This window comes from Puma concolor, chromosome A2 (genome assembly GCF_028749965.1).
Source record: "Puma concolor isolate L17-30 chromosome A2, mPumCon1.1.hap2, whole genome shotgun sequence".
Classification (NCBI taxonomy): Eukaryota; Metazoa; Chordata; class Mammalia; order Carnivora; family Felidae; genus Puma; species Puma concolor.
Window position 1 is genome coordinate 124,619,266 of NC_141668.1, and position 26,277 is coordinate 124,645,542.

Below are 26,277 nucleotides of genomic sequence, written 5' to 3' on the forward strand. Positions count from 1 at the left end.
GGTGGTCATTCACTGTCATTCACAACTAGTACCCCATAAATGTTAACAAATATTAAAAGGAAGAAGGCCAAACTTTATTTTCCAAGTCCATTTTGAACCAAGGAAAAACTCATCTGAGGTAAGTAGTAGAGCCCAAAATTCAAAATGGGCCATCTACACATTAGAGAAAAAGGAAGGAGGGGCACCTGGGTGGCTCAGTCAGTTAAGTGTCTGACCTCCACTCACGTCATGATCTCACAGTTCATGGGTTCCAGCCCAGCGTCGGGCTCTGTGATGACAGCTCAGAGCCTAGAGCCTACTTCAGATTCTGTGTCTTCCTCTCTCTCTGCCCCTTCCCCACCTGTGCTCTCTGTCTCAAAAATGAATACTAAAAAAAATTTTAAGAAAAAGTGAGAAGGAACCTTATAATTAATTTGTTTATAATACTTAAGGGAAACTCTTATAAAACAAAGAATTCGTACCTCATAAAAATTCTAAGAAGGGACGCTCTCGAAGAAGAGGACAAAGGGAAAGGCAGCACTAAGATTTCAGGGGCTGCCACAAGTGGGCTCAGCTATCAACTGGAAGTAAGCCTGGGTGACTGGAAGGGCAATGGCACCATTAAAAGAAATCAGGGCCATAGAGAGGAGATGAGGCATAAGGTGGGGTTGGGGTTTAATAAGGCATCCACAGGAGTAAGAGCTGTGGGCAGACAGCGAGGAGGGTGATGACCCGATTCTGCCTGACAACACGGATTGTCAGGAAAGGTAGGGAATGCAAAGTCTACCCCTCTCAAGGCAACTGCTAAGAGCACTGGTCCTGGAGTCAAGGTTGTTCACAGCTGTGAAGCCTTGGGCAGATGACTTCACCTCTCAGAAGCGCAGAGGTTTTTGCCTCCATAAAGAGGAATAATAATAATGCTCACTCTAAAGAGGTGTTTGGGGATTAATGGCAAGATGTATATACAGTACGGAGCACAGTGCTATAAATATCCATAGGACTCCTGTAAGGGGTTACTCCTATTTATTACCATCGCTGGGAAATAAGCAGAGGATCCAAGATTCAAACATGAGGAACAGAAAAAGGAAGGACTCAGCCAAGAAGAGAAAACGGGCAATTGGAGATGCACAAACAGGAAGGCCTCTTAGCCAAAAGCCACGGAAGAGAAGTTGTGAAGGGTGGGTCTCTGGTGTAGAGAGGTTAAGAAAAGTAAGAACTGACAAACACTTAGTGAGTTTGGTGATCAAGATGACTTTTGAAAACAAACATTTTCTACAACAAGGTCCAACTGAGCTAACTAAGATTCTACATCTGAAGTAACTTGTTCCTTGAGGCTACAGTGACCTGAATGACAGCCTGAGAATATCCACTCTGCACAAATACCAGAGAACAAGCATGCTTTCAATAATAGCTGTTATTAAAAGAGAGGTTCTGGCTGCTATAAGAATAAGGTTCTTGGAGAAGCTGTTGGCTTTCCTTCCCCCATTTGAGATCAGCTCCTGCCAAATTCAACAATTCCACCCTGGGGCCTAACTACTTTCTACACAAAGACAATCAAGACCATTCCTTTGTCTTCTGGAGTTAACCATCTTGATTCTCCATTCTGCTTCTCTCTGCCTTTGGGGCTATTTCACTTCTCATTTCCTCTTGCAGACAATGGGAGGAGGAAAAGGGAGAAGATCATCCAATAAGGACATTATGGAATGTAGTTACACTCTTACAAGTTGAGTAAAAATTGAAGAAATCACAAAAGAACAAAAATCTTATTTACAGAACTTTGTACAATATGTAATTTTCAAATGCGTACAGCAATTTATTATTTTTTTAATTTTTTAGCATTTATTCATCTATGAGAGATGAGAGTGTGAGCGGGGGAGGGACAGAGAGAGAGGGAGACACAGAATCTGAAGCAGGTTCCAGGCTCTGAGCTGTCAACACACAGCCCCATGCAGGGCTTGAACTCACAAGCTGTGAGATCATGACCTGAGCTGAAGTCAGACGCTTAACCAACCGAGCCACCCAGGTGCCCCTCAAATGCGTACATCAATTTAAAATAGGAAAGGTTAGGGGCGCCTGGGTGGCTCAGTCATTTAAGCGTCTCACTTTGCTCAGGTCATGATCTTGCACTTGGGGAGTTCAGGCCCCACATTGGGGAGTTCAGGCCCCTGTGCTGTAGGCAGAGCCCAGAGCCTGTTTCAGATCCTGTGTCTCCCCCTCTCTCTGCCCCTAGCCTATTCATGCTCTCTCTCTCAAAAATAAACAAACATTTAAAAATTTAAAAAGAAAATAAATAAATAAGTAAACTAGGAAAAGGTTCTACTTCAGAGAAAAGAGATCAGCATACAAGAAGTGCTAGTCTTCGCTTAAATGACAAGTAAGTTAGCATTTGAAAATAACAACTGTGTGGTGCCTGGATGGCTTTGGTTAAGGATCCGACTTTGGCTCAGGTCATGATCTCACAGTTCATGAGTCTGAGCCCTCTTGGGCTCCCCTCTTGGGCTCTATGCTGACAGCTTCGAGTCTGGAGTCTGCTTTGGATTCTGTCCCTCTCTCTCTCTCTGCCCCTCCCTGCTTGTGCGTGCGCACTCTCTCACAAATAAACTTTAAAAAACAAAGAAAATAAGAGTTTTTATGAAAGCTAAAAAGCATTTCTTTCAGGTCTGTATTAAATAGTATTAAAATTTTATCCCATACACTTCGCACTTTTCCCCTTATGATTCCCCCTTGTATGTGAATAGGAAATTATAGTAAATTCTGAATTGTAAGAGTCCTAATTAATCAGATTTTGCTCTCCAGAACTGACAAGAAAACAGTACTTTTGTGTAAGAGGTAAACTTGGCTAACCTGAGATTTGGTATTATGATTCCAAATGCTCCTAGAAAAGCCAAGTCAAATAGTAACATACTTATCTTAGAAAAATCAGTTTTTAAGCTGGCATTATGAGGTCTTAAACAAAACCTGCAACACAAGAAATCAGGCACTCTTACCCCAAGGTGCTAATAAATCCATTTGTCGATCCTTCCGCGTACAAAGAACAAATGTCTCCAATATGTAGGAAACTAGACATCTTGTCAGACATGTCTTTCTCGAAAAGCCTAGACAAAGTAAAATATGCAACGTTATTAGAAGGAAAGAAATGCTCAGAGGGGGGAAAAGAGTCACTGAGAGTTGGCTTAGCTCAACTTTCCTAAGCGCCCTACTTAAAAGTCAAATTTAAACGAGAGTGTGACAGGCAGGCAATTAAATGAGCCAAGCAAGGACATATGCAACAACATTTTTTTCCATATATCATTTATTTCAGGATATTCCAACCACAATAACGCTGGTTTCTAACAAAACCACACCCAAATCCAACTCTACAAATTGAGGACCCTCGATAATGAATAGTGAATATAAAGACTGCATGGAAGTCAGCCAACAACTCTGCAGTGATTAAGGAGTTGGAAAGTCTGACTTATGAAACATTAACATATTCAATCTGCCTCAGGCAATGTGAAGTCAGAAGGAAACACCTGGTATAAAACTTGGGTCTGGCTGTGCCTGTGCTGAGGTACCAAAGCAACAAAATTAATAAAAGGAAACCTAGTAACAAATACCACAAACCTCCAGTGGCCTTTTAAAAATTCAACAACTGTACCCACTTCATCCAAATGCTATTTCAATTTCTTTCCTTCTTACCCTTCTTACCCTTCACCCAAACACTTGGGGAGAAAGGATCTTAGCACCTGGTCCAAACCCTGCAGGTAAGAATAAGATGGCTCAGGTCAGGTAAGAACCCTGGTCAGGAAAACATAATGGCTAGTTAGGGGCAGTCCTAGAAAAGACTCTTAAGTTCCAGGAAATCTCTCCACAGCCCAGAAATCATTACTTACACACACACACACACACACACACACACACACACACACACACACACACACCACATACACCAACAAAAATATTGACATGACTCATAGGCACAGCTTTCATGAGGGCCATAAATATTGAGGAGTGGGAGCCAATTATAAAAATTTTGACATTTAAAAAACAAGCTCAGTTATGTGGGAAAACAGTGCGCTGGTGTGGACCCCAGCTAACACCCCATGGCTTCCTCAGGCATCTGATGTAGATGCATGGAGTAAACCGAGTCTTCCCAGAATCTCTCCTCCAAACCCAGAGCCTCTTAAGCATCTTCTCCAATGTCTTTACTCCAGCTCCCCAGCTAGAAATCATTCACCTGCAAAGCCACAAGACTTGTAATGGCGTGGAAAAGTATTCTCTTCTGGAATTGCCTTCTGGGCACCAAGTTTTCTTTTGGTTAAAATCATGGAGCAATGATCATCAGGAAACCTAGGGAAGCATTTCTCCTACTTAGCAGGAGTGCCAGGTGCTAAAAATGAACTGTTAAATAACCTCAGTTCACTGCTTGAGAATCTACAAGGAAAAACTAATCCCTCCAAACAACCCAGATATAGCAAGAGAAGGAACATTTCACTGAACATGAACTTATGCATTGAGAAAGACAGCAAGTGAGAACACATTCTCCAAAAAAACAGCCAACATCTGTAAACCTTGTGGAAAGACACACAAATCATGTGTAGAGGGACAATTTGCCAGCCAAGACCCACTCTCCAGAATCAAGCCTGTTACTTCTTCCTAACTGGTTATTTCATACCTAAAAGGCAAACCAGTGTTTTAAACAACACCCGAAAAAGCTGCACAAGTGGAAAACACTAAGGACTTTAATATTTCCCTTACGTGCTTATATTTAAAAGCCTCATCATAAGGGGTCAGCAAGTCAACATACGTCTGGGACTTATTATTGGAAATCAAGTTCTGTTTGAATTTTGAGCCAGACCAAATTTGTGTCTTCACACTCTGGCCTCCCAGAAGGACACAGGGGAAGCCTGGATACAGGAGAGCAGGGATGTGCTCAGTCAAGGAGGCCTTGTCTAGTGGGCCTAACTCTGTCCTTTTGGGCTTGCCCTTCAAATTGGCCCCCATGGAGATCAGGCCAGTAAATAGCAGTGTGACCCCTGTTTTCTCAACTTTCCTCACCTCCTGGTTACCTTACTGAAAGATTCCAGGTCCCTAATGGAAAGAAGCAGACATAATTCAGTGTTCTGGAATGATGTACTATCGCCTGCAGTTGATAATTGAAATAGATGTCTGAACACAGTGTTTCTCTAGCACAGTTCTGCAGTGCTACCATTGCAAATAATAATGACTAACATTTATCAAGCACCATCAGGCTCACGGTGGTGCTTAAGGGCTTTACACATGTTCTCTTACTGAATCCTCACGACCACCACATGAAGTGGGTACAACTATTATTCTCATTTTATTGTTGGAGAAACCAAGATCCAGAGATGTGAAGATGCCCCAGGCCAGGGTTTTAAGTCACATCAGAGTCTTAAGCAGAGCTTCTCATCAACAATGACCCCTGGAACATCAACGAAAACATCAGCCATCCTTATTAAGATTATGAAGACCTGAATTTCTGTGTTCCGTACAATTATGTTTCCTAGTTCTTCTACCTCAGTGTTCCCTAATTTTTCTACCATGGCCACACAATACTTTGGTAAGTCAGAAAAAAGGAAATTAACCTTCTTCCCAACCATGTTTGTTAAGCAGACAACTAAGTCAACTTTAGCCATATTTTACAGTTTTCCCAGAAAACAATGATCAGTATGTCCATCATAGTTAATGATCCTCAACTGGGAAATCTGCCAGGGGTCCCCAATTTAAAGAAACAACCAAAAACGGGAAGTGGAAGGCGCTACAGAGTCTTCCCCAAGGGCCTCAAGACGTAGGTCCCCTCAAAAAGGACTGGTCTGGCTGGAAAGCTTTGGAGGGCTTCCCTCATCTATCATTAGTGAAGTGTTAGAAGAGGAGAAGGATAAGGGAGAGAGGGAGGAAAGGTCCTGGGGCCATCATCAGCCCTACCCTAGAAGGAAAAACAAAGGCCAGGAGAGTCAAGAGAACAGGCCTCTGGAGCCTGGAGGGAAAGTCAGCCAGCGAGTGATGGGCGTGGGAGCAATCTTTTGGAAGATTTCCTGTTGTTTATAACAGGGTGGGAGAACCTGTCTCTTTATCTGATCCTGGACCATCTGTGCCGGCCAACTTCTCACAGCAGTACCCAGTGCTCCCGGCCGGGGACCCCCCCTAATACAGAAACAGCCAGCGCCAACCTTGATCTGCAAGACCCTGATAGGTCAAACACTCTAACGACACCCAGGGCTCTTTGCTAATCAACTTTGAGTCGGTCCACGATATATTGGAAAAGGCTCGGATGGTCAGGTGCAGAGCTCCAATCTTCTTTCTGGGTGCAAGCTATTATTATTATTAGTTCAACACTGCCATCCGGCCCACTTAAACCTGTTTTTGTTTCATCTGTAAAATGAGGATAACACTTAACTGCAAGGGATTATTGTAAGGAACAGATGAAACAGTGCCTGAAAAGTACCTGATACAGAGACTGGTAGACTTTCACTCAATGCTGGCTATTTATTATTTTTTAGTCAGATGAAGTCGAACTGAAAGATTCTAGGACTTCAAAATTTAAACTCAGCAAAGCAAAGGATCCCCGTATAAAAAATCAGCTGGGTATCCTAACAAATGCACTCCTGGATGATCTGTGACAATATATTTCACTTTAGGGAAAATAATTATCCTCCCTAATTCACCTATTAAAAATAACCTGAACTCTATGGAATTATGCTCAGTTCCCAATCACAAAGCATTGTGGTCTTTCCAAATATACAGAATCATGGCATAAAGGTTGGAGGGAACCTATAAAGTGTGTAATTCCATCTCTTGCCCAATAATGGAATACCCCTACCATGACTCCTAAGGATGACCTTGCTTCTGCTTAAACACCTGGCAATGTTTCACGGTTCAGATGGTTTGGGCAAGGGCTCAAATGGTTCCAGAAATGGTTCCAGGTTCAAAAAGCCCACTTAGGAAATATTCCTGTGTCCCCTGCACAAAAAAATATCCTAGAGAATCTGCTACTGGTCTATCCCCCGATGCTCAGAAACCTCTCAAAATGTGAACGCCCTCTGATCTCCTTAGGACTTTGCTTCTGTTTGCAGAGCATCATCATCCTGGGTGATTCCAGACATGGCCTGGTCTCCAGAGCAGTCCTCACCCAAGGGCAGACAGGAGCGGAGGCTCCAGAGTCAGATTGCCAGGCACCTCCAGCTCTGCCACCACGTCATTCTAGGACTTCAGGCCAGCTCTCTCATCTTCCTAAACCTCACTTTCCTCATCCATAAAATAGGGATAATATGAGTAGCTCCCTCAACAGGCTGTCACTAGGTTCAGTAAGATCATGTGCATCAACAAGTCAGCAAAACGCCTGCAGGAAATAAGTGCATTGTATGCAGGCAACTACTGCGCCCCCCCACCCCCACCCCGCCACCTCCCAGCACTGCTCTGACAGGCTGATGCACCTCTTAAAATAGGATTCTCCCAGGGTGGCTAGACCAGGGCACAGAAAGGGGGCTCACTGCCTCTGTGAGACGCTCAGGAGCCTCACACTGCCCACTGGCTCAGCTTCAGTTCTTTGTCCACTGAAACCTGAGCAATGTATAAGGAAAAGGTACATCTGATTCCACTCAAAAAAAGGCGGGAATAAAAACACACAAATTCAGAGATCTCCTAGGTGAACAGAAACCAGAGGTCGTAGTCCTCCACATCTGTGGTCTCACAATCTTGTTGTTCTTTGCCTTTTCTACACCCGCCCTGCGTCATCCCACCCCACCCCCACTGGCTCCAGGGGCTTCTAGGATTCCTCAATCTGTACCTCAAGGCCAACAACTACTGGGATTCAGCTCCTGGATACTGACAGCACCTCAATATACCAGAAAGAACTCAACTATCTCCCCAATCTGTCTCTCCCCCTCCCCACCCACTTCATCTACCTCCACAACGCCAGGTGGCACCGCCAGTCTTCCCTTGCCTTATCCCTGCCACAAGGCCTTTGCCCATGCTCTTCACTCAGGCCTAGAATACATTCATCCTTATCCCGCGCCCTGTCCTAGTTTAAGCCAACATCAGTTTGAGGGATCTGTTTTGCATACTACTTTATTCCTCTCACCAATCCCTAGCACATGGTAGGTGCTGAGTAAATATTTAGCAAGTAATGAAGTAGGAGCATCTAATCTTACTGATTTTAAGTTTTAGTCTCTCTCTTGAATCCTCCAATTCTTTGTAACTCTTTTACTCCCGCCCAAACCTCAGCCAGGATCATTGACAAATGGGCTCCATAAAGACTCTGAATCCTTCTTTGCCCCTCAATCTATTCTACACATAAGCCAGCAAAATCTTTTTTTTTTTCCAGCGTGATCTTATAGAAACATAAATCAGATCATGTCATTCCTGTGCTTAAAACATTCCAAAGAGATTTGGGACTCCTCATGATCTGGTCCTTGCCTACCTTCACCTCTTCGTCTCGCTGTACTGCCCACCCACCTTTTACCCTCTGGCCATGATGAACATTCTCCCAGATCCCCCAACATGCCATGTGCCTTTGGACACGCTGTAACTGCTGCCTGACATTCTTCTCTACTCGGTACTCTAATTACCCTATCTGGGCACTACCACTGTCCTAAAATTGCTTATTTACTGGTTTGCTTATTTACTTGTCTTCACCTCTAGACTATCAAGCCCATGAGGACAGGAGAGCTGAGTTTTTCCTTCCCTTCTACAGCGCCTGGGACACGACAAGCACATCTGGGTCCAATGTAATCATGTCATCTTATCTGTTACCTAAAAGAATTTAAACTATTTTTAGGTGATTGTTTTCCTAAAACTGAAGAAAATCAAGTTGACACTGTTGGAGCAAGGGTAGAGAATAGAGGTCTGTTAGACCTTTTCAACAGATTTCTAGGACATTTGGGAGCCAGAAACAAAATTTTAACTTCTGAAGAAAAAAAAAATTTTAACTTCTGTCTCTGGCAGAAAGTACCCCTCCCCCAGTGACTGTCCCCTCTGTGTCCAAAAAGTCTAGAAACAGAAAACTTGAGTCTGAATTCCATCTTCTTGTGCTTAGACAACTGACATAACTTTCCTGAATTTCAGCTCTCTCAACCAATTAAAAGAGAGGAGCAGTGCCTGGGTGGCTCAGTCAGTTCAGCATCCAACTCTTGAATTCGGCTCAGGTCAAGATCTCACAGTTCCATGGGTTCGAGTTCTAGTTCAGACTCTGCACTGACAGTGTGGAGCCTGCTTGGGATTCTGTCTCCCCGCTTCTCTCTGCCCCTCCCCCATGCATGCATGTGCACTCTCTCTCAAAAATAAACAGACATTAAAAAAAAAAAAAAAGGAGGAGGGACTCTTCCTATCTCAGGGTCACCAAGAGAGGTAAAACAATCCACACAAAGTGCTCAGCCCAATATATGGCCTTTAGTAAACACCCATTTTTGTATTTTTGAATGAGACTGAAATGGAAAAGTTCACTTTTCTTCCTCCAAAGCGTTCACTCACTTCTGTCGATAACTTATTCTTCTGCTTGATATATGCTTCTTACTTTGTCAGCACTGTTGGAAACACATCCGAATAAACATGTCTCAGAAATGTTTCAATCTCTGTAAGCCTAGGAGGTGGGCAGTACTTGCACAGGTCATCCAAGGTACTGTTGCTTTTCAGCCCCCAAACTCACCATACCCAAGACAGTCAGACCTCAACTCCATTCCCACATCTAACATCAAATCAGGCCCCTGTGGGAGGCAAGGAGGAGATGAGGTGGAAACATCTTCAAAGGAATAATTCAATATTTAGAACCTCTTTCACTTCGGTGTGAAGACAGGCTAAATCATAGCCTCACTGAAAAAGAAGTATATTCGTTTCATTTTAAGCATTAAGATAGGTTTTGAGTTTCCTTTTTTTTTCCTTTTTGCTAAAAGCTTTGACTATGCCAGAAAACTCACTTATTATAATTTTTCCCATCTATTTCTCCCGCACACACTTAACTAATTGCATTATATTCATTTTTCTAAAAAAAAAAAAAAATCTCAATTTTCGCCTACACACAACTCAGAATTTAGAAGTTAGCAACTCCTGAAATGAGACTAAATTAGAATACTTTCCTTAACCAAGAAGTTACCTAAGGTATCACTTAATCCTAGACAGGCAAAGGAGGAAGTCAGAAGCTTTATTTATACCAGGTAATGGACCCCAAAGCCAGGGACCAAAATATTTTGACCTGAAGATTTTTATGGACACATAGAAGCAAGAAGCCTCCTTTATTTAAGTAAGATGAAGCCGCTTGGGCCTTGGGGCTAAACAGTAATTGGGAAGGAGAAAAGCCCCACAGAGTCTGCCCTTAAATTAGGTCCTTCCAAGCATTGGTGTCAAGAACTAAGGACCTCCCTGCCACAACGGCCCCCCAGGGCACCAATCATCTCCTGAGGTCCAAGTTCCCTGTGTGTTTTACCACCCAATTACCTTAACTTTCACAATCTTATATACATTACCCGAGACGTTCAAAATACCCCCCAGAGGCCTGGACTGTAATCATTTGCCTTTCTTAAATGGCTGGCTAGCAGGGATTATCTCATCTATTTTTAACAGCCTCCACCTTGGTATCTTTAAGACCAGTTGTGACAATATCTGAGACCAATAAAGCACTAAGCCAATCTAATTTCTATTATAGGACACAACTTCATCTGAGTCCAAAAGCTACAAGGAGAACCAAGTAAGGGTTTAGAGTAACAGCTATAAAGGGAGTTATATTTGAAGCTACTATTCTCAGACATGGAGAAGAACCCATGCTTTATTATTTTTTAATGACCCATCCCACTGCAGAACTTCTAGAATGCTTGCTATAATCTTGCTCATCTGAAAAAGATGAACCTAAAACAAGTACCACTAGCTTCCAAGTTTTCAGGGTCCTTTGCAATTCAGCACTTTAGCTGGGAAGGGTTTTTTTTGTTTTGCTTTCTTGTGTTTGTTTTGCAGACACAGCTTCAATGTATCCCCATGCATGTATTTCTAAACAAAAAGCTCTGATTCAATATCCGGACTTAGGAACAATCAATTGCATCCTGCTACCTAAGCCTTCAGGTTCTCAGTCTCTGAGTTGTTCCATGGCACCACCCACCTTTCAAATTACCTGGCTACTCTATAAGCTAGTGGCTCTCCATGACGCCCAAGGACCCCTGGGAGTTCAACCCAAGACCCTTTCAGAGGCTCTTCAAAGTCCTAACTATTTTCATAATAACACCAACGCACTATTTGCCTTTTTACTCCATCTCTCACACCATGGTTGAGTTTTCCAGAGGCTGCAGGACATAAGATGTCAGAAGAGACTGGAGGTGGAAATATGTAAGATACAGGACTCCAGCTATCTTCTATTAAGCCAGATATTTATCAATTTGCAAAAAAGTAAAACAATGCCACTCTCTTGCAAAAATTTTTTTTGGAAAATAGAGCTACTGTTCATTAAAAATATGTTACTGTGTTAACATACGATTGGCTTATTTTTCATGTTGTCTCAGTGTTAATTGTCTTGGTGTTAATTTCTAATGAGGTAAGTACAGATGGTTCTAACTCACATAAACCTAAGTTCTTTGGGGTCCTCAGAAATTTCTAAGCATGTCAAGAGTTCCTGAGAACCAAAATTTTGAAAAATGCTACTATAAATTTTAAGTTCTGGTTTGACACTGCCTATGTGCTCAGGACTCATACTGCATAAACATGAAAAACTGGACAGGACTAAAATGCAAAACATACAACATCCAAGACTTTAGAGAAAACCCCCTGATTTGAAACCACCTTTTTATTCAACAAATTTATCGAATACCTACCATGCACTATCCCTACTCCAGGTGTGTGGGACATAGGTAAAAAGAAGACAGTCCAGGTCCTGGTTCTCATGATAGTTTTACAGGCACAACCAATCAGATAGTGTTAAGTACTAGGCAGAGAATTAAAACTGTGTGACATTTTACTTTTGGCTGGTCAGAGAGAGCAAGTTGAGACATTTAAGCTAAGACCTGAAAGTCAAGACAGAGGCAATCATGCAAAAAAATCAGGTGGAAGAGCATTTTAGGCAGAGCAAATAGCTAGTACAAAGGCACTGTGCGCAGAAAAGAAGTTGGCAAGTTCAAGAAAAAGACAGCCAGCCACAACGTCTGGACCATTAATGGGGAAAGAAAGAAAGTGCGGGGTAAGGTCAGAGAAGAAGAAGCCTGGGCCAGTGGCATTTCCCAAGCCAGGGTAAAAAGTCTGCCTTTATTGCTAAGTGTGACAGGAAGTTTATAATCTTGACCAAGTTACTTACTCTTTCTGGAACTCAGTTCCCTCATCTGCAGAATGAGGATCATGAGAGCTTGCCTCATAAAGCTGTTTTGAGGTTCAAATGTGTAAAAGAAAATAATGGGCTTGCTTAGCACAAAGAAAGTAAAAGATGGGAAACATTCCTATTTACTGGGATTATTCCTGTCTGCCAATTTGCTGTATTTCCAACTCTCATAAACTACTCTTACTAAACTTTTTAGGGCTTACAATCCGTTGAGGATTAACCCTATCAACCAGCAAGTCCACATGATGAGTGGTATAGACAAAGGACACACTGTGTGATGCATTTATCTGAATTTGTCAATGCCAACTCCAGCAGAATGTTCTTCCCACTCTTCCTAGTAAAACTCAAACCCCCAAAGTACAGCCAGGTGAAGAATGAATGACAGCATCCCACCTCCATAGCCCCCTCTGGGTCTACCCTTCAGTCACTAAGCTTTGCCACTTGGCCCCAAAGCACAGGGTACTCGGAAAAGCCATTCTTCTGCTAAAAAAGGTAGCCAATGGAAATCCATCAGTCTTCTCTGCTCTTTCTTGGCATATTCACATCATCTCCACCTCCTAAAAAACAGAAGGCCTCTGCCAAAGACTTAGTGGTTTTATTGCTGCTTGCTTTAAAAATGATTGCTTAAAATGAATAAAATCAAAAGGCTTCCTTTCAAGCTAGGCAGCAAAGAGAGGGCTCATGCACAAAGACTTAAAAGCGCCTGGAGATTCAGCAGGCCTCGGGCAGCTGGTCTCCAGGAACACAGATAAGACCTGGGGGCCACAGCTGCCATCAACACAAAAGAGCAGCACTTCACTTTCAGGTCAAGCAGCCCCCCGTGGGCCAAGCCAGGCAAACCACAAGGCCTTTCAGAGGGAAAGCAAGAGTGTGCACAGAAAAAGGAAGAGTTGCCGGCATTTGATCAATCTCGTGGCTGGAGGCCAAGGACACTCCTTCCAGAGGAGCACAGGCCTCCTTAAGATGCCCTCACCCAGGTACATATATGGTAATATGGCTGTAAATACAGGGAAGAGAAAACCTACCACACTCACAGTGGACTTTTCCAAGACAAGGAAAGAGGCGCTCTTTTACACCGTCTCTTCTGTAACTGGGCACTCTCACAGTTAATTTTGGAACTTCCTTTGAGCAAAGACTTGACGATATCATCTTTCTTGTGAAACGAGGAGCAGAAACACGGTATTTCTGAGGTGGACACCGGCCGGCAGCTCCCCCCACCCCACCATACACATGTTTGTGCAGCCCCCTGCTTGCCTTTTGGTCCTATTAGTGGCTAATCAGATTGTCCTCAGAAATGCAGTGTCCCATCAGGAGACCACTTATTCTATCGCAAAAAGCACTTCTCTCGGAGGATAGAAAATTGTATTCTGCTTTCGTTTTCAGACAGTCCCAAAGGAAGTCACCAACTCAGAAGTTTCAACTTTAAGCAGGGCCCTCTATGACAATCTCAGAAAGAGCAGTTGTAAATCAGCAGTTCAGAGCAATTCTCTAATTTAAATGTTGCTCATTAGACACACAAGAGATAAACACACGCACACAAAGATAAACCTATGTGTCTTTTCACAAACATGCCCACTAAATAGCCTATTCTTGAAAAAGGTACATTATCTACATGGCTATTTTTCAGCAAAGATGTCAATTCTGACACGTGCTCTCAAGTTTCCTATTCTCCCAGGCCAATATAAGAAAAGCCAATCAAAAGCTCAAAGTTGGCAGTCAGAAAATTTTCTATTTGGTGGGTAGAGATCATCTAGCTGAAATTCCTCATTTTATAGGCGGAAAAAGCAAACAACAATAAACCTGAGTGACTTCTTGTAGGTCACACAGCCGTGTACTACCAAAGCTAATAGACCATAGGGGCACCAGGGTGCCTCAGGTGGTTAAGCATCCGACTTAGGCTCAGGTCATCATCTCAAGGGTTTGTGAGTTGGAGCCCCACATCAGGCTCTGTGTTGACAGCTCAGAGCCCAGAGCCTGCTTCAGATTCTGTCTCCCTCTCTCTGCCCATCCCGTGCTCACACGCTGTCTCTCTCTCTCAAAAATAAACATACATTAAAAAACAACAACAAAGCAAATAGATCACAGGGCTCCAGAAACCAAAGCCAGTACCTAGGGGAAGCGGGGGAAGGGTGGTATTTATTTTATTAAAAAGTTAAAGTCATCCCCAGCCTGAAGAGACGCCCCTCTGCTCACAACCTGAACCACCAAAATAGTAATAATAATAATAAACAAAAAACAAAACCCAACAAATCAGATTTGATGAACATCCTCAGAGAGAGAGCAGTGTCTCAATTAGTCTGGGAAAAATCAGTCTAGGACAGTTTCTCAACCTCAGGGCTACTGAGGGCTACATTTTAGTGCAGATAATTCCTTGTTGTGGAGGACATATCATGTGTATTGCAGGATGTTTAGTGACATCCCTGACCTCCACCTGCTAAATGCCAGTAGCACCCACTTTCCCTCAGCTGTGACAAAAAAGTCTCCAGACATTGCCACAAGTCCCCACAGGGCAAAATCACCCCACTGGTTGAGAACCATTCCTCTAGGGACACAGGCTTTGTTGTTGTTTTTTTTTTCTTTTTTTAATCTCTGAGACTTTTTGCAAACGTTTGACTTGGCAGCAATGGCCCAAAGCAGGTATTTTTATACCTATTCTACAGAGGAGGAAACAGAAGCACAGATGTTACATGTTTAGCCCCTACTCAAGAGGCAGTCAGTACCCAATCCTGCGGAGCCCCCATCCTGTGGTTCGGCAGGGCGATACCATTACAGCCTCAGAGCAACTGTGCTTCCCTCCCTGATTATTACCTTCACTCCCTTTTATTAACACTCAACAGTTTCCCAAGCCCAATGCCCACCCAAGAACTGTTCTGAGAAACATCTCAGAAGCTATCAAAAGAAACCACTTAATACATTTCTGCACAGTCCTCACTTTGCTCTCCACAGCAAAAGAGGCTTTTCAAAGCAAACTACCAATTTCAGAAATATTTAATCAGGAGAGGCTTACAAATGATTAGATTCTTCTGACAAGTAGCCTACATTCTTCCAAGGGAGATATAACATGGAGATACATAACTTCTTTCAACAAATCTCTTGTGGACACTATTTCTCAGGTGCATTTGTAGGTTAAAAATCAAAAAGGCCCGTAAGGAAAATAGATTTAAAGCGCCACGGAGTTTCAAATAACAAAGATTTTCAAATTATCAGGAAAGTCTTCCCAGAAGAGGAAGCATTTGGGTAGTATTTGGCAAGGTGGATATAGACAGGGCAGGGATGGGGACATAGTCACAGGCACAGATGCACCAAAGCAAATAAATGAATGTCCATAAGTCTAGGTAGTGTATCAGCTTTTTCTATTCTGAAATATGTGCATGGAGGGCACCTGGGTGGCCAGTTTAAACACCCCGACTCTTCAGCTCAGGTCATGATCTCGCAGTTCATGAGTTCGAGCCCCATATCAGGCTCTGCGCTGGCAGTGTGGAGCCCACTTGGGATTCTCCGTCTCTTTCTCTCTCTGTCTCTCTCTCTGCCCATTCACATCTCATGCTCTCAAAATAAATAAATGTTAAAAAAAAAAAAAAGAAAGAAATACGTGCATGGTTAAGTCTTGAAACTGTTTTTGCAAAACAAAGTCACTTCCCAAATAAAGTTCCTAGTGAAACACAGACAAACAGCAAAGAACTTGGAGGTCAGTGATGTTTCTTCTTACGTTCATCTATATCTAATAAGCAACCATATAAGCAGCCCAGAAGTTCTGCTAATTCGCTGGGTCACACAACATTATAAAACCTAAGTTGCTCGAAGTGTCTGAAAACAGCATGTTAAATGCAGCCTTGTTCCTACCTGTGACCTCCCAACCCTAAGTAGGTTTCACACGTATCATTTCTATCTGAAACTGCTGCCAATAAGAGAGTCCCCCAAGTGTAAGAACTAATGCTTCCAGTTTTGTCAGAGACAGTCCTGCCAGAACTTCATGCTCACCTTCAGTGGTGACTTAGCCTACCTTCCACTTGATTGAGAATGAAAAGGCCACTAAGGACAAGTACAAAGGTCAGTTCCAACAGGTGAGAACAAGCCAGGAAAAAATAACCATAAAAATAAGACAACACTGAAAAAACACTGGGGGTTAAGTATAGAGGTTCTCACACTTTCGAGTGTGCATGAATCCCCTGGGGATTGTGCTAAAATGCAGGTTCTGATTCACTGGGTCTGGGGTGGGGCCTGAGAGTCTACACTACTAACAAGCTCACTGGTGAAGGCAATGATGCTGGTCTGGTGACCACAAATGGAGGAATAAAGACGTAGAGCAATGTTTTTCAAATTTTTGACTGAAACCCACAGTAAGAAATACAACCCACTGTTCACTCTGTATGAGAGACAGAGAGAATGGGGGGGGGGGATGTCCTTCTAAGTATCCATACAATACACTTTGATGTTTTTCTAATTTACTCGACTTCATTAAAAAAAAAAAAAAAAATATATATATATATATATACATACACACACACACACATATGTATGTGTATATATGTATACACACATACACTGATGGAGGGGCACCTGGGTGGCTCAGTTGGTTAAGCATCTGACTCTTGATTTCGGCTAAGGTCATGATCTCATAGATCCTGAGTTCAAGCCCCAGGTCACGCTCTGTGCTGACAGCGTAGAGCCTGCTTAAGATTCTCTGTCTCCCTCTCTCTGCACTTCCCTCGCTTGTGTTCTCTCTCTCCTTCTAAGTAAATAAAGTTAAAAAAAAAAAAAAAAACTGCTAAAGGAGGCCCACTAAACTGATTTCAGGATCTCATAGTAGGTTGCCATACAGTATGAAGAACATGGATACAGAACAACAGTAACATTCCTACCAATCTGGGGAGTACTATTGTTACCTGAGCACCAGTACACTAAGGTTAAAACTGATACCAAAGTGCAAAGTTAGGAGTACCTTCAGAATCCTTTTTAAAAAGGCAAAGATGTGTTAACTATGCTTTGGAAATACCTTCATTGAAAATATTCAGGTTTTAAGTTTTCTTCATTCTGCTTTCTTTTCTGACCTGTATGAGGAAAATAAGAATACCTATCTGGCCCTGAGCAGAGGTCTCTGAACACCATTTCCCACTCAAAAGAACTATAGCTCCTTGGAGAAAAGACTGATTCCAGGCCTGGGGCAAGAAATATAGAATATGGGCCTGGAACATTCTCTCATATTGAAAGCAAGAAAGCTATCAAAGACTACTACAGTTGTGTTTTTGAACCAACTTCAAAAGCCTCTCTCTTGCTGAGCAAAAATGAGCACTCTGATCAAGAAGGATAGCTACACAAAAAGATATAAATTATGCTTAAATTCACAAGTTCACAAAGATAGTAACCAAAATACATACCCACTGGTCATCTTGGTACAAGAGTTTCTCAATAGTTGCACTGCTGTTAACTGCGAAAGGGAGAATTCTGGGCTGCACATGGCTATGCAATGTATTGTAGGCTGTTTATCAGCACCCTGGCCTCTAGGCCAGCAGCACCCTCTTCCTAGCTGTGACCACCAAAAATGTCTCCAGGGTCACCATGTTGAGAACCATTGCCATGTATCATGGTAAGGAAACGACTTGTTATTTTTGAAAACTAGTAAAATACAGAGAACAAAAAAACTTAGTGGAGGAAAATTTCTTTTTGTAAAATAGTTCAGCTAATGAATGAAGAATGAAAACCAGGAGTTTGACAAGTCCTAACAAACTAATGGATTAAGGCAATGAACATCAATGGTTCCTAATATCATAAGGCATATCCAGACATATCATATACTTCCCTGAATGAAGTTCAAAAAAATATAAGTAGCCAACAACAACAATAACCCTGATTCTGATCAAGCCTCTACATTTAAGCACCAGATAGGGTAATACACAGGGAACACAGGTACATGTTTAACTATACCACTCTGACACAGTCAGCAAAATCTTAACTATGGGAAAATAAATCACCCCATTTCCTCAATAATAACCATAAAATGCATGGAGAAGAAGAGGTGTAGAGAAAACATAGATTAAAAGACACATCAACCATTTGTAATCTATTGACCTTATTTGGATCCTGATTCAAACAAACTGTGAAATATACATATATATTATTATTGTGTGTATATATTGTAAGCATGTGTGTATATATGCACCTGTGTAATATATGTTGTATGTATGTACATAAACATAAAAGGAGAACACAGACTCCATTAAAAAATATGTCTTTTTCTCCCTGTGATGGGTCACAGTATTATGTTGTTGTTTTTTTGTTTTTGTTTTTAAATCCCTATGCTAGAGCTACATACTAAAATACAGATGGAGCCTGGGTGATTCAGTCAGTTAAGCACCCGACTCTTGGCTTTGGCTCAGGTCATGATCTCATGGTTTGTGAGATCGAGCCCGCACTGGGCTCTGCGCTGACAGTACAGGGCCTGTTTGGGATTGTCTCTCTCTGCTCCTTCCCTGTTTGTGCTCACGCACACGCTCGCTCTCTTGCTATCTCTCAAAATAAATAAATAAACATAAATAAAATAAAATACAGATGAACTGGTATCAGGGATTTGTTCCCAACTCACCCAAGACACGTGTCTCAGAATGCAGGTGAAAACAGAATGGTCATGAATTGGTAACTGTGCAGATAGGTGATAAGTAAAGAGGGGTTCATGATACTAAGATCTCACTGTTCTATGTGTTTCCAATTATCTACAGTGAAGGTTACTCTGAAGAGTAAGAGATTCTGTATTGAAATAAATCATTACTAAGCTTTATCCCTGTAATGACCCAGCTAACTTTGGAATAGTGCTTTACCTTCCATTTAGTTTTCTTAAAAACCAGTATAAACTGAGAGAGAAAACCTGGATTCTATGATGGTGATGAAATCTGAATGATGTTTTCCCCTAGTGATTCCATTCCTGTCACCACCCAAATGCAATCAAATCAAAGGTACAGATACCTTCATAAAAATGAAGACACGGGTGTCTATTGATTAACAAGATAGCTGTTCAGGATAGAGTGAAACCAGCAAGGAACAAAACTTGAGGTACGGCAAGAGTCCTTTTTAATGATATTATACACATAATTTTTACTTATGTATACATGCAGGGGTCTGGAACCCTCATCTTGAATGGTGGGATTAGGGATGCCTGGCTTGTTTTTGTTAATTGAATATGTGCATCTTATGCAGTAAGTATCACCAGGTATGTATGTTATAAATTTGTACACATGAAGGGATCCCCTTCACTTATCAGAGAGAATTACTTATTTGGATATTCCCCAAGGATGATGCTAGACAGCAGAACGTAAATTCTCCTTGTGTAATTCCTTAAAATGAGACCTGACAGACTGGAGGGTGGTAGCAAAGTACACAAGGTTTCTGTTGAAAAAAACTACAGAATATCATGAGATTCTTAAAATTCTTATCCAAACCAACTGCAGGTTCATCTATTTATCTAAGAAGATTCCCTTCCAACTACAGGGGATTATAATCCCAAGTAAGTCATGTGACTAACAAGACATCTAGGTTTTACCCCCCACCCCCAATCAAGTTCCAAACTGGTAAGTGATCTTGGCAGCCTCACCAGTCTCTTCAGAAAGTACAAGGTAGCTCAGGGATGCTGAGAACCACATGTAGAGTTCTGAGAAAGTTAAGAAATCCTCAGGGAAATAAACCATTGCTTACCTGCAAAACCTTGGTGCCTGCAGGATCTGACCTGGAATCCCTCTCCCATCTGAAGGCCTAGCACTCTCCCTCAGCTGCAACCAACTCAGCCTCCTTCCTTTCCCTAACCTGTCGAACCTTTTCCCAACTTAGGGCCTTTGCACTTTCTGCTCTAGCTCTTTGGAATGTCCTTTCCCCTCAGATACCTACTGGCTAACCTCCCTTCCTTCAGATCTCTGCTCAAATGCACCATATTAAAGAGCACTTTCCGGGGTGCCTGGGTGGCTCAGTCAGTTAAGTGTGTGGCTCTTGATTTCAGTTCAGGTCATGATCTTTCAGTTCATGAGTTCGAGACCCATATTGGGCTCTGCACTCACAGAGCAGGGCCTGCTTAGGATTCTCTCTCTCCCTCCCTCTCTCTTCCCCTCCCCTGCTCATGCTCTCTCTCAAAATAAACATTAAAAAATTAAAAATATGGGCACCTGAGTGGCTCAGTCAGTTAAGTGCCTGACTTCGGCTCAGGTCACAATCTCATGGTTCTTGAGTTTGGGGCTTCCCATCGGGCTCTCTGCTGTCAGCGAGGAGCCCACTTCAGATCCTCTGTACCCGCCCCCCCCCCCCACCACGTTCTTTCTCCCTCTCTCTCTGAAAAATAAACATTTAAGTAAATAAATAAATAAAATTTAAAAAAAAAGAGCCCTTCCCTGATTCCCAATCCCCACTTAATACCTCCTTATCCCCTTTACACTGTTGTTATTGCTGTCAATTTTTATCGTGGTAAAATACACATACACAACATAAAATTTACTATTTTAATCATTTTTAAGTGCACAATTCAATGGCATTAAGTTCATTCACACAGTTCTGCAACCAACACTGCCATCCACATCCAGAATTTTTTCATCTTCCCAGATGAAACTCTGTACCCACTGAACAAACTCCCCATTCCCCAGGCCCTGGCAAGCACCACTCTACCTGTCCCTATGTGTATGGCTTATTTCACCTAGCATAATGTTTTCAACCTTCACCCATCCTGTAGCATATACAACAATTTCATTCCTTTTTAAGGCTGAATAATATTCCATTATATGGACATGCCACTTTTGGTTTGTCCATTCATTTATCAGTGGACATGTGGGTTGTTTCTACCTTTTGGTTACTATGAATAATTCTATGAATATGAATGTACACATATCAATTGAGTCTCTGCTTTCAATTCTTTTGGTTATGTACCCAGGAGTGGAATTGTTGGATCATTTGGTAATTCTGTTTAATTTTTTAAGGAACCACCATACTGTCTTCTGCAGTACCTACACTATTTTACATTCCCACCAACAGTGCACAAAAGTTCCAAATGCTCCAGATCCTCACCAACATGTTATTTTCTGTTCTCCTTTAGTTGGCTTTTTCTCCATAGCACTCACTACCTGTTTGCTTATTTATAATGCCTATTTCCCCCTAACTAGGATCTAAGCCTCTTGGGCACAGGACTTTCAGTGTTGTATCCCCAGCACCTAGAACTCCTAGATCTCAGCACACAGCAGGTGCTCTAGAAATTTGTTGAATGTAGGAATAAACACTTGGATCATATCAACGTTAGCAGGTATTAGAAATTCACAGATTTATCACACCAAATGTTGTTAACTATGTCCAGCTGAGGGAAGACCCTAGCCATAGTTCAATAGAATTAGCTCCACAGGTGATGGTTTTAGTGGTGTTTTCAGCTCATCCTCATTAGCAATTACCTCAGAACCACAGACACTACGCAAATTGGTAGGAATCATAAAAATTATGTTGCTGTCACTGACTTCAAGCCTTAACTGATTTCATTAGAAGAGCAGTGCAAAAGCTTAAAAACACAAAAGTAAACCAAAAAAATTGCATGCACTTACAGTTAATAAAGAGCTTGCAAACGCAATGTGTTTTATTTTAAAAGATCAAACCAACACTAAACAAGATGGGACAATGGCCTTGTACAGACTCCTTAATTAGATATATCCAAGGACAGCTTGACCTAGGAACCTAACTTTAAGCCTACTTTTATTTTTCTGTCGTCTTTTTTTTTTTCGGGTGTTCATATTTGGTGTTTGTTGTTTTGTTTTTGTTTTTTAAGAGCTGCTTGTAAAGAAATCAGAATTTCCACAAGATCATTATAAATGAGCTAAAAAGCCATGCGACTCTTTTTGTCTAGAAGTCAGCGAGTTGTATACCATTGGATTAGAGGTTTCATTCCTTTCTCTATCTCTCCCTCTAATACCCTGGTCCTGCTCACTTGAAAATATTTTGAGGAAAAAGGCAAGAGATTTATCTGGTTGGGTTCATCTGTCTCTTTTCCTCTAAGCAACCTTTCCATCTCTCATTCCTCAAGAAAGGATGCCATTTCCCTCCAAAAGGCACCACTTTGTTAAATGGATAATATTGTCAACCCCAAACAACTTCATGGACTTAAAGAGGCGGCCAGGAGTAATTCATATAGAGCATGAAGAACTTTCCCTGCCTGCTACAAGGAAATCTTGATAGTATATTATGTTCTGAATTATTTAAAGAACAGACTGTACTTTCTTTTTTTTTTTTTTTTTTAACGTTTTTATTTATTTTTTTTGGGACAGAGAGAGACAGAGCATGAACGGGGGAGGGGCAGAGAGAGAGGGAGACACAGAATCGGAAACAGGCTCCAGGCTCTGAGCCATCAGCCCAGAGCCCGACGCGGGGCTCGAACTCACGGACCGCGAGATCGTGACCTGGCTGAAGTCGGCCGCTTAACCGACTGCGCCACCCAGGCGCCCCCAGACTGTACTTTCAACACACACACACACTCATGCACACACAAGAAAGAAATGAAAAAGTGTTCTACACAACTGTCCACAAACCAAACTGAAGAGTATATGAAAACATACCGATACTTCACAGCTTAGACTCACCGCAATTTAAACTACTGAATTATTCAGACTGAGAAATTCTGATTCTTTTATTAACCTGCACAGATGCCTTGATGCAGATGATCAAGATGGATTTCAGTTATGAGATGAACCTAAGGCTGAACAGTGTTCCTCGTGGTTTGATTTCTTTTACTCTCCCCATTCAGCTTTCAGCACACAGCTCTCTAAAACACAGTCAGGGTAACATCTAACACCTCCTCAAATAGCCACACTCTTATCCCTACATCTACAGCTACATCGTTTCCTTCTTAAATCAATGTATTACTATTTACTCATCACTGCTGGGACACAAGAGTTATTTCATCACCAGAAATAAGTACCATTTCTCCAGCTTTTCCCTCACCTCTCCCACCCAACTTAAATGCATTTGTCGGACACAGTGCAGTCCCAAAACCTGGAGTTCTATCTTGCCTCTACTGTGTACTAGCTACTGGGCAAGTGTTTTCACTCTCTACACCTCCACTTCTTCACCTGTTCCTGACTTAGAGTTTCTGTGATATATGGCTCTAGATCTGACTTACAAGTACTTAATGTGTCCGTGCTATTTTTAGCAACAAGTTGGAGAAGAGTCTGTGAATCAGTTTCTCCTTGTCAAGAGCTTGCTCAAAAGAGAGGAACTTAACCCATTCCCTGGCCTTTTGAGCGCCCAGGTAGCCATGAAGGTCTACACAACTCCAAGAAGGAACTACAGCCCACACATCCCAATGTTTCCCACTCCACCAGCCCTCCTAAGGATCTTATCAACAGGAAACAAAAGCACTATACTACTATAATGAAGTGTCTGCCTTTTATTTTCTAATTTCAAAAACCCAAAGATTGTAGCCCAGGGAACAGCTAAATATTTAGAAGGTTAAAAAAGTTGCTGAGACCCAGACCTCCACCCGTTTACCCTGTTCCTGACCATTTTGTAAGAAAAAACTTGTGATGGCCAAATCTGCAGCAATGGGCTGTACATGCAGCTGTTAAAACCTCCCTTTCTTAAAGAGCAGTATGACCATGGGGAGGAGGGGGGAGGAGCTGCTGGTCTTCACAGAAAAATGCTGCCTTCAACTCATATCCCACAATAAGCACCTAAACAAGAGGGACTCATCAGATTCCTTGACATTCAGGTGGCTTCAAGTCAAGGACTGGATACTATTCTTTCATACTTCAAGAACTAACTTCCCTTTTTAAAGTACTAATTCTTTCAAACTGCCAGCAACCACTTTCATTTCTTGCAATCCAACCTACTCTGATTAAACACATGTTACAGTAAGAAAAAAGTGACTATTTTTGAAAGACAGAGGCAGTTAATTTTTGCTTACATATCTTGGCAGATGAAATGTACTGCCTCCTTCAGAATTTAAATCATCAGCACGCTGCCAGGCAAGTTCAATTCTCAGCCACCAATGGGCATTCCTTTTATTGCTCCATTTAATGGCTTTTCCCCCCTCCTCTCATAAACTTTCAGGCTGCTTTAAGTCTGAGCCTTGGCCAAAAGTGCTAGGCAGAACTGCCCCCTGTATCTCAAATGCTCTCTAAAGCTGTCACCAAAGGCAGTGACAAATTTTGGACACTAAGCCATGGAGTTTCCATTTCTTTCCTACTCCTATCCCCATGGCTCTTTAGAAGAGGACAGAAAATACACTTCGAACAAAAATTCATTATTGACTACAGCACTCAGGCTTCACACTCACCTGACCGAGGTCAGGCACTCTGTTGCCCAAACACGCCAGCTGTGCGAATCCTGCTCCTCTGTAGTCAGCTCCTAAGTATTAAGAAAGAAACTGAGTGTAAGACCACGAAGGCCGGCCCCCAACAGAAATGCTTCGAATTGCAAGCTTCCATCTTCTTTAACCTCCTTCCTGGAGAGACCCACCTCTTCCCCAAACAAGACACGAAGATTCTAGGTAACTCCGCTTACTTATTTCCAGTATGTAACTGACAAGTGAGACTAGGCACGCAAAAACTTCGAACGTGCTGGGGAAGCTGGAACTAAAGGAAGTGTTTGGCAGATCCCAAAGCACTTGTTTCCCAGAGCCTAGGCCAAGTATCCGAAGCCCGCATCCTCATTGGGCGTGAGCTTCGTCCCCATTTCATCCCTCAGCGCTCCCCGGTTTTCTTCCGTTTTTTTTAAAACCCTCCCCACTGAGGCCCCCACATGCATTTTTCTCCCAACCAAACAGGTCGAGGGAGGGCTACATTTTTTAAAAGATTATTTCTTTGATTGGACTCACATATGACACCCCCCCAACACCCGCCACCCCCCCCAAAAAAAAAAAAACTATTTCCTGCAGCTGCTGCAACAGTTTCCAATTTGGGGGAATGCCATTCCGGTCCAGAATGGGTAGCCCTCGAGGCCAGTCACTCGAATAGAGATTTTTTTTTCAGCCTAAAATGAACACCCCAAAAATGCCCTCAGTAAAAGAACCCCCAAACGTATGCAAGTGCATGCAAATCCACCAAGAACTGCAAGAGCGGGGCAAAAACTTCTGCGCCCGGGGTGGGGGACAGTACCAACTCCCCGCGCCCTCTGCCCGGCCCCAGCCGCTACCTTGGTGCCCGGGAGCCACGCCGGGCTGGGGGAGCAGGGCGAGGAGAGGGGTTAGCAGCCGCTGGGTAATCCCATGTCCGCGAACAGGGAGTTCGTTCCGTTAGGATGGAAACGGAACACCCACACCTCCTCTCGGCGTGCGCTTTCTCTCTCTCCACCCTCTGCCTCCTCCTCCTCCACCACCACCTCCTCCTCCTCCTCTCCTCCCACCCCAGCAAGCTTGAGGAAACGCTTCAGCAGCACATCCACATGGTTACTGCACATCGAAGCGGCTCCTGGCAGCTTATATAGGCCGGGAAGCTCCCTGGGCAATGTAGTCCGAGTCCGAGGTCGTGGCGGCGCCTGGGGCTGCGGGGAAGGACTACGAGTCCCAGAATCCCTTGGGCTCCGGGCTGGGCTCTGAATAGAAGCGCGCGGGGACTGGGAGGGGCGTCCTGCGGGGCGTCCGGGCTTCGAATCCTCCTCTTACCAGAGAGCTGGCCGGGTCTGGAGCCCGAGACCCAAAGCAACCCCTGGGGGGCGCCCCCAACCCTTGGGGATGCTCCTCCTCCGGCTGCCCCCTTTCCTTTGAATCCAGGTATCTCTGGGTGAGGGGGGTGCGGGTAGGAGCTCGGATTTCTGCTTTGGGAAGTTTTTACAAGCTGTTACGCACCCTCCCCACCCCCCCACCCCCCCCACCCCCCCCCCCCGCGCCTTGAGTCCCTGAGCCAAGAATTTCAGAAATCCAGGGCACAAAAAAGCCAGTATTTGCGGTCAAGGATTAAAGGCGCGAGGTTGTCTTTATTTAATCTGCTCCATCCTGCTCGGGTTTGCATAGAAAACGAACTCTGGCAGGGATGATCTACGCAGGAGGGGACATAGGCAAGTAGCTCGAG

General features: G+C 43.0%; 1 protein-coding gene across 9 annotated transcripts in view; it reads right to left on the reverse strand.

The window, feature by feature from the left end:
• The window catches only part of ITPR1 (inositol 1,4,5-trisphosphate receptor type 1), a 328,509-nt gene extending 302,879 nt beyond the window's left edge, over nucleotides 1–25,630 (reverse strand). For all 9 annotated transcript variants that reach the window (XM_086697546.1, XM_086697550.1, XM_086697547.1 and 6 more), the window contains exons 1-3: nucleotides 25,403–25,630; nucleotides 24,546–24,616; nucleotides 2,967–3,074 (exon numbers count right to left, since the gene is read on the reverse strand). In XM_086697546.1, coding sequence (XP_086553672.1) covers nucleotides 2,967–3,058 — 92 coding nt within the window. In that variant the 5' untranslated portion in view covers nucleotides 3,059–3,074; nucleotides 24,546–24,616; nucleotides 25,403–25,630. The remainder of the gene's footprint in view (nucleotides 1–2,966; nucleotides 3,075–24,545; nucleotides 24,617–25,402) is intronic.
• Nucleotides 25,631–26,277: the final 647 nt, after the last annotated feature.